We start from the raw sequence: 8,251 nt of genomic DNA, 5'->3' as shown, positions 1-8,251 counted from the left end.
GTGTCCTGAGCATTCGATTCTTCAAGTTTCCGTATTCTGAAATTCAGCTTTCCCATGTTGGGCTTTCTCATGATCGGTCCACAAAATCTTTTGACTCAGCACAAAGATTTATATTTTTTAGCGAAAAACAAACGTTAATGACTTTTGACGTTTTCTTTAAAATGCTATCATATTACTTCGTTATAAAGAATTTTCGTTCAGAGTAAATAATAGAAAGAGGTATTGTGTGCGTCCGTGCGCGTGCATGAGTGTCTACGTGTCACCGTTTCTTCGTTTATGCATTTGGCACAAGACGGTCAATAAAAACCAGTTTCGCATTAAAAGATAACTCAGCCACCCAATAAATACAAATTGATAAAATAGGTACCAAACTGAAATGTCTACCTGGACCGATATGATCAGCAATATTCTTGGAAGGCAGTGCCCCCAGCTTGACCGCAGTCTAATATGCGAAACCAATAAAAAACGTAAAACATAAATGCTTTTGATGTATTAAGAATATTTCTGAATGAAGCTGTTCATTATTTGTCGATCTACAACAACGAATTATTGCTCGATTTTGTTCACTCTCATTTAAATAAAGATTGATAATAAAACTCACTTAGTTACGATGTGTATGTGATCATAGTTGAGTTTCCTTTCCTCTGCCCAAACACAAACACTTCGTAGAGCCAGCGCGAAACTGTTTGTTTTGTACCAAGACTGAAAGTAATCATCACAACTGATAAATGTTTGTTCAATATGAAAAAACAATGGACTGATTAATGGCACAAAGAAATGGGGAAATAATTGAATTCATAATTCGGTTGTCAACAGGGAAGCTTGACACGTCGTTGTCGCTGTCTTTACAATGATCGGAGCCGTCATTTTGATTAAGTTACCTTCCATCTGATGTTTGATGTCTGTCATTGAATAATATATTACGGAATGGGATGTTGCAGACTTGTCATCACATGTAGACAGAGCTCGAATCCAGTGGCAAATACGACCAAGTGTACTGAAGACGCTGGTTTCAGACTGTGTGATTCCTTTTCCAATGGGAAGGATTACAGTTAGTATTGCTAAACACTTTTCAGTTATATAGTGATAGCACATTACAGTCGTGAACTATATTTGACCATGGTATATATTTACAGCTCGGTGGACTTAGCTAACAGGAGTTATTTATCATCGAGTGTTAATACAAGACAGCATCGTTGACGGGACACGAAATATCGACCTTTCAGTTGGTTGATAGGTTCATACTAATTGAGCCTATCGACCTTTCAATCGGTTGATAGGTTCATACTAATTGAGCTATCTATGTCTTTACTCTGAAGTAAATAATTCAATCTTGTGTGATGATTTGTTCTTTATTAGTCATGAATCCTCTGGCAAAGTTTGTGGCATGTCGAATACATTAAACCGCTGAGGAGAGTAAAAAATCTAACGTTTCGAGCTTTTGTCCTTCAACAGTTGTCTGCTGAACAGGAAGTATTTGGAAGGCTTCACATCTCTACCCTCGATGATATAAACACCTACTTCATATTGTACTTATTGCTGAAGGGCAAAAATATGTAAGAGATTTCTTCTCCTCGCCGTTATTGAATTTATTCAACAATTCACGACCTTTTCTTTGTTTATTGTTGTAGTCCCTCACCAGTTTTCTCGCAATCGAGATTTTATGTTATGTGAATCCTTTGATTTATCAAAATCGGTATTCATTAGATGTCAGTTTAATCGTACAAGGTTTTATTAAACTCTAGAACAGAGATGAAAACAATTCTGATAGAACTTTGCTAATTTTAACTTAATATCTACAGCATTTGTACGATTCCTAGTTTTTTTCCTATCTTAATATTTTCTTTTATTTTTATCAGTCGTTCTGTTTTCGTCAAATTTTCTCTAAAATTATTTTTTTAAACGATATCATGGAAGAAGGTATTTTGTCAGAATACAGAATTAAATTGAGACTTACTGGATTTTCTCTAAAAATATTGATATACTTAATGATTAGTTTTATCGAATATCCCAGTTGGTTTTCTTTATTAAACTCATATTGAACCTGAAACATAGAAATGCAGAAGAAATACTGAAATGGTAGATTTTTTGCTTCTCTTTGTATTTCAAACAGTTTTCAATACAGAAAGGAAATAGTGTTTAAAAATACGAAATATATTTCTAGATTATTTACTTACCGTATTCCATGCAGCCACAAGATATTGTAGTTTTTCTTTCAAAGACTTAGAGTTCGTTTTCTCTTCCAAGTAATTGTATACAGACTGGTCATAAAATAAAGCCAATTCTATCGTTAACTTTTCATGTGTTGTTCTCGCTTCTTCCATTTTGTTTACTTGGGTGACAAAAAAAAAAAAAATTCAGCATTGGAAATCATTTTCATATTTTGTTATTGAGCATAACATAATAGCAAAAAAAACCCTTTATCTTCAAAGATTTCTGTAAGAAAAAATGGTGTTGGCAGAACTATAGGGTCTTCTCATTTTCTTATATCAACCGTGTTAAAGTTGACTGAAATGCTCTTTTTTCTGGACCGTTAAAGTATATATCGCTAAAACATTCTTGATCAAGAGGATGATAACTGTGAAATTTAGTATGGAAAACAAGAAGAGTTTTCATTTGCGTTAACGTGTATATTATTACAAAATACAATTTAAAATATATAGCGTAAACGTTATGTTAAAAATATGCAAATTTCACTTGATTCTATGAAATAGATGTTGTCAAAAAAATAAAAATTTAGGTCCGTCAAGAAATAAGGTTCGTCAGAAAGAAAAAAATTCTTATTTTAAACTTTTGCGGAAACAATGACTGTTTTGCAGAAGCCTGTTACTTATTTGGGGAACGAAAGTGAAAGAATCGAACTCTTAAAACATTTTTAATTACATGCTTGAATTCTTTTAAAATGTAGTATCTATGTTATTGGAAGAACTTTGAAGCCGCTGCTACCAGGACAAACACTCTAGATTAAAAGGAAAGATTTTCAGTTCATTGACAAAAACTCACACTATAACATACCCAAATCTCTAATGCACAGTTGCAAGCTCCTAGCTTTTTATCGCTACTATGGCTTGCTTTGCTTCCCAGTACTAACTAATGACATATCGACTTCACTCAAACCATCCAACACACTCGGTTTAACCATTTGGCTTTTGGTTGCCTTTTGTGGAGTCTACTCTGTGGGAAACATTCGGACAAGGCATCATATCTCTGGATATCTCCCTACAACAAGGATCGGCGGGTCTAACAGTGGTTTTGAGCACTGTCCTTTCTTACTCTGATAAATTTATACAAAAATATTTTCAACATTATTTTCAGAACGAATTGATCTCCGTTCATTGTCTCATGCCTTATTTCTATCGCCGGGTGGTGTTTAAATTAAAATTTTATTTCCTTCAGTGTTCCACTTCTTTTGGCCACTATTTCAATGTTTTGTAAGACACGTAGGTCAATGGGTCAGCTCATTCGGCCTGAAATCTTACCATAGCGTCTTTAACGTTGGTAAAACTACCGAATAAAATAAACTTGAATTTAATGAAAAAGGTTGTGGGTCGCCGCGCCAAATCGTTCTCCCGCCAATTTGCGTACCTTGACTCGGAGCTTCACAACAATGATATGAGCACAACAATCATCATCAGAAGCGAGAGTAATAATAATAGGTAGACCCTTAGTTTAGTGAATGAGATTTCACTAGGCTATTGAATCTATATGTAGGAAATATAAAAAAATATGTTCAATCGTGTAATGGATCACAAGCTGAGACAAATTTCACGCGTTACAACGAAGCGAGATCAATTTATTTTATTGCTGCTGATCTCTCTTTTCCAAAAGTTATGTAAAATATTAATTTACCTTGTTGCATCAGATTACTGGATGCCCGTCTTGCAATCAAATAAATGTTTTCAGCACAAGTTGAACGAGGAGCAATTATTTGATAGTCACTGCCATTGGTAACAATTATTCCGTGCTGGAGGAAGTGATTATTGATAAATTGTGTAAAAATCGGGGACAGCTTCATGTCGAAAGTTCTATAGATATTCTAAGATGTTTAAGGAATGATGGAGTGGAACAGAAAATTTGTGACATCATCATTGGTCTTACTGAGATGTAAGGGCAGTAAAATATGCTAAATCGAGAAAGTAATTCTGTCTTATGGCGCTATGAACAACAACAACAATAATTTCTTATTTCCTACGAGGACAACAAAGTGACATTAAAATGACAAGAAATAAGATATGAAATTGCGCGCACGCGTGTGTGTGTGTACGCAAGCGCTATTGCATACGCAAAGGAAATGACCAAGTTCAGGCAAATAGTGCTCAGAAAGCACAGAAAAAGTTCAATAATTAAACACAGAAATAACCACCTGCCTCTACCTGGTGACCTTTCCCTCTGATAATCAAACAGATTCCGCTGTACAAGATGGTGTTAATGATAATAATGAATTTTCTAATTGGTTCATATTTCTAAAAAATATGTAAAGTTGATAGTCAGAGTGATGAAAGACAAACTCATTATGTTTAGAATTTGAACTCAAAACCATTAGAATGAAACAAATACATTATCGTATTCAGTGCTGTAGCGTTTCTGCCATTCAACTCCCCAAAGCGTTGTTTTTGTCATTAATACATGGCTCGGAATTTAGAAGAAGGGAAATATAATGAATTAAATAATTAAATGGATTCCCGTATCAGCACTCTAACCCTTTGTAGAATGACTGACGACATTGCCCTACTGGTCGAGGATTATGAACATCTGATAATATTTCAGCTGCCCAAATTTGGTCGACAGTTCTGTCGGAAAGACGAGCTGCGGGAGAACATACTTGACAAATACGGCTGCACCTATTCGGCGTTTCTGTATCGTTGCAGACGTCGCAACCTCGGTGCAAATTTGTGCATCATCAGCATTGATGTTGGCAGCAGAGATGTTTGGCCAGAGAACCCAATCTTTGCAAAAGGAGCAACAAAGCCGATGGTCTAACCTAGTCAAATGCAGCCTGGAGCAAGGCGCGCCGATCAGCCGATAGCTTTCCATCGATGCACTTTTAGGTGAGATTGGTCACCTCACTTCTAACTTCGTCTCAGTTCTTGGAGGTTTGGACCTAAACAGACTCATAACCGGACTCTCGATTCCAAAACAGACTACACCGTCACTAACGACATGAACTTGCCTCTCGATGAATCGAGATGCAAAATCACAGACTTGATTTCGTTACCATTTCATTCTCACTTTTACATAACTTATTTCTCATACGATTAGACGCAGCATCCGTTATTTTAGAAGCTGGAATTAGATTCTTACACCACTCTACTTCTGACGCTAAAGTTTGTATGCATCGAAGTCGGGAGTGTCTAATTCTGTTAATTTGCCATTTGCAGTTTGGTAAAGAAGGTGCTGTTGAAAATAATAGATATTCACTCGAAATTAAATATCATTCCTCACGGCTCATCAATATCAATATCCTTGTTCCGCTGCTACGGTACATCTCTTCCATCCGGGAACATCGAACAGCTTAAGTGTCGTCGGGCTTTTGTACCTGTCTCTCAACTTGGACAACGTTACCTTCGTGTTTAGTGCCGAAGGAATAATCAAAAGCGCCATTCTCACCGTCACTACTGCGAAATCCTTTCTAAAAACCTCATCTAAATCAGCTTTTAACTCCCTTCTGCTAGTTACTGTTTTCTCTAGATATTTTCTTACTCTTTAATTTTATAAATTCTTTAGCAAGCAACTTATATCAAATTATTGTTTTATTTTGTTTTATTTGAACGTGGACAAAATTTCACCGGCGGACTCAGGGTTTCTTACCCATACATGAAAGAATTCGTTGAAAGTAAAATAAAAAATATCAACAAACTCAATACTTACTAAACCGTTACAATAAGAGAGTGACACCATTCCTCTTCCAAATTGAGGTTTTCCAGACAAGAAACATTCTGGTTCGAACCGAATGTTTTCTTCATGTTCATTATTTTTATCGCTGACGACAACTTTAGCAGAGGGATGAATAACAGACTGTGGTGGCCACAAATCTAACAACAAACTAAACTGTGATGTATGTATGGCCAGAAATTTAGTCGAGCTGTTCACAGAAATTTGGCTTGGACCAGAATTGTATCTGAAAAGAAATCGAAAGTAATCATAATTACCACGTACATTGCAAGTATAACTGACTCAAAACAATGACATCTTCCGACCAGTGTCTTCATCTTGTCTGTATATAAAAAGTAGCTTATAATTTATGGTAAGACCTCACAACAGCTCAGTCTGCCTGGCACTAATTAGTTGTTGGTACTGTTTTTTGTCGTTAATTGTGGTTAGGCAGAATTGTTAGCACGCCGGACAAAATGCTTAGTGGTGTTTCGTCCGTCTTTACGTTCTGAGTTCAAATTCCGCCGAGGTCGACTTTGCCTTTCATCCTTTCGGAGTTGGGGAAAAAAGTGTAAAACTCTACATTCGTTGGTGTAAGAAAATAAAATTGTTTAAAGGGTAAATGATCGTGAGATGTGAACGATTTCCTCTGCTTGGATAAGACAATAATGAACTTAGTGATCAAATGTATAACTCGGGGAGCATTGAAGAGCTAACTTAGGGAAGTAGTGCGATAAAGGTATATTATTATGAATGAAAGAAGTATAAAGTGTTTCCAAACAAATCGCATTAGTTTAAACAGGGAAAATGACTAATCAGAGATAAACTAAAAACACGAAACAACATTACTTACGGATTAGAGTCGCTCGAAACAGTGGCCAGGAAAAATTCAGTGAAATTATCTTTTAAAATAGAATTTTAAAATAATGTTATAGGTATGTTGATGCAAACAGGAAAATAAAACTCAAAATATGAGTCTATATATATTTTTATAAATATTTAGCAGAAGTAACAAAGTGACTCTAGGTCCGAGAGTTTCGTGCGTTGGCACTTTATCAATCTAGTTGCAGGCCGAGAAATATATTTATCAGCGGCTATATAAACTCACAGGTCTTCGATCTGCAACTAGTTTGATAAGTGCCAAAGCACAAAACTCTCGGACCTTGAGTCACTCAGTTACTTCTGCTAAATATTAATGAAAAAAATAATAATATATCAATTTGAGATAAGTAATACAGATCCCATTTCTATTTATTCAGTTTGTAAATTCATCGAGTTCTTGAGGAAGGAAACGAGAGTCAGATAAGGCTGAACTTGTTTCAAACTCACAGATTTCAAAGTTAACGCGCGAAGGTATATTAGTTCTTGCTGTTAGCTAAAATTTATTTAAATATTCCATAAGGAGATGAGATGTAAAATCAACTCCTAAAGAATCCGAATTAACAAAAATAGAAGGATGCAAACGAAGTACTTCAAACCATTTCATTCAACTTTCTATTGTTTTTGTCAAAGAAATATTGAATTCTTTTCACTGATTGTCAGTGTGCCTGGGACAGTGTTGATGTATGTCTGAATATATTCACGATGATATTGTACGTCTAGGGTACTGATGAAGTTGACACATGTACAGGATATTGAAAGACTTGGCGTATGTACGGGATACTGATAGAAGAGTTGGCGTATTGATGAAGTTTACGTATATTTAAACATGTAACATATAAAAAGAAGATAGCATAGAATAGAAAACAAGTATTGCTGTGTTGTTAAGATTTCCTGTAAATCCTTCCTCTACGGGACCATAGCAATCCATGTTTAAAATACTCTTATTAGGGTTCTCAGATAATGTAGTATATATATATAAACCACAGTATGTGTGTGTATAATGATAATGCATACATTTCCACAATTCTCAACCTATTTTCACCAAACTTTACGCACACGTTACTTATGTCCCAAGGATGCTCATGCACTAAACATTTACCTTTGCCTATTCTGAGTTACTTGAAAGGTGATGCTTCCTTCCCTCTCTTCTTTTTGTTGATACCTTTATTTACCTACCAATGCGTTGTTTCACTTTAAGGATGCTTATTTACCCATCCATTATGATATTTCGACTGTTGTCCATTGTTTCAAATACGTTTTAGCATTGTCGTTCTAGCTTTTTTTAAACAATCACATATGATTCGTCCCAAAGAATCAGTCTTCAAATAAGAGTTTTGCTTCCACTAGCGAAAGTTATACGTATCTTTCAGAAAGCTCCATATCAATTAAAATTTATGCAGCATTCACTGTTAGTCTATGCGCAGACTATGTGGGAAGGCAGAACAAAAAGGCTTTTGTTAGCTTATCTCTCCGAAAAAATAACTCCCTTTGTTGTTGA

The 8,251-nt window shown here is 35.4% G+C and overlaps 1 protein-coding gene across 1 annotated transcript in view; it reads right to left on the bottom strand.

Moving 5' to 3' along the window:
• LOC106872488 (A disintegrin and metalloproteinase with thrombospondin motifs 13) overlaps nt 1-8,251 on the bottom strand; it is a 16,573-nt gene that overhangs the window by 7,052 nt on the left and 1,270 nt on the right. Inside the window, exons 3-8 of the mRNA XM_014919499.2 lie at nt 6,725-6,773; nt 5,869-6,118; nt 3,850-3,964; nt 2,178-2,332; nt 1,958-2,044; nt 602-702 (exon numbers count right to left, since the gene is read on the bottom strand). Of these exons, the coding sequence (XP_014774985.2) occupies nt 602-702; nt 1,958-2,044; nt 2,178-2,332; nt 3,850-3,964; nt 5,869-6,118; nt 6,725-6,773 (757 nt within the window). The remainder of the gene's footprint in view (nt 1-601; nt 703-1,957; nt 2,045-2,177; nt 2,333-3,849; nt 3,965-5,868; nt 6,119-6,724; nt 6,774-8,251) is intronic.

This window comes from Octopus bimaculoides, chromosome 17 (assembly GCF_001194135.2).
Source record: "Octopus bimaculoides isolate UCB-OBI-ISO-001 chromosome 17, ASM119413v2, whole genome shotgun sequence".
In the NCBI taxonomy this organism is placed as follows: domain Eukaryota; kingdom Metazoa; phylum Mollusca; class Cephalopoda; order Octopoda; family Octopodidae; genus Octopus; species Octopus bimaculoides.
This window is presented reverse-complemented; position numbering and strand designations above follow the sequence as displayed.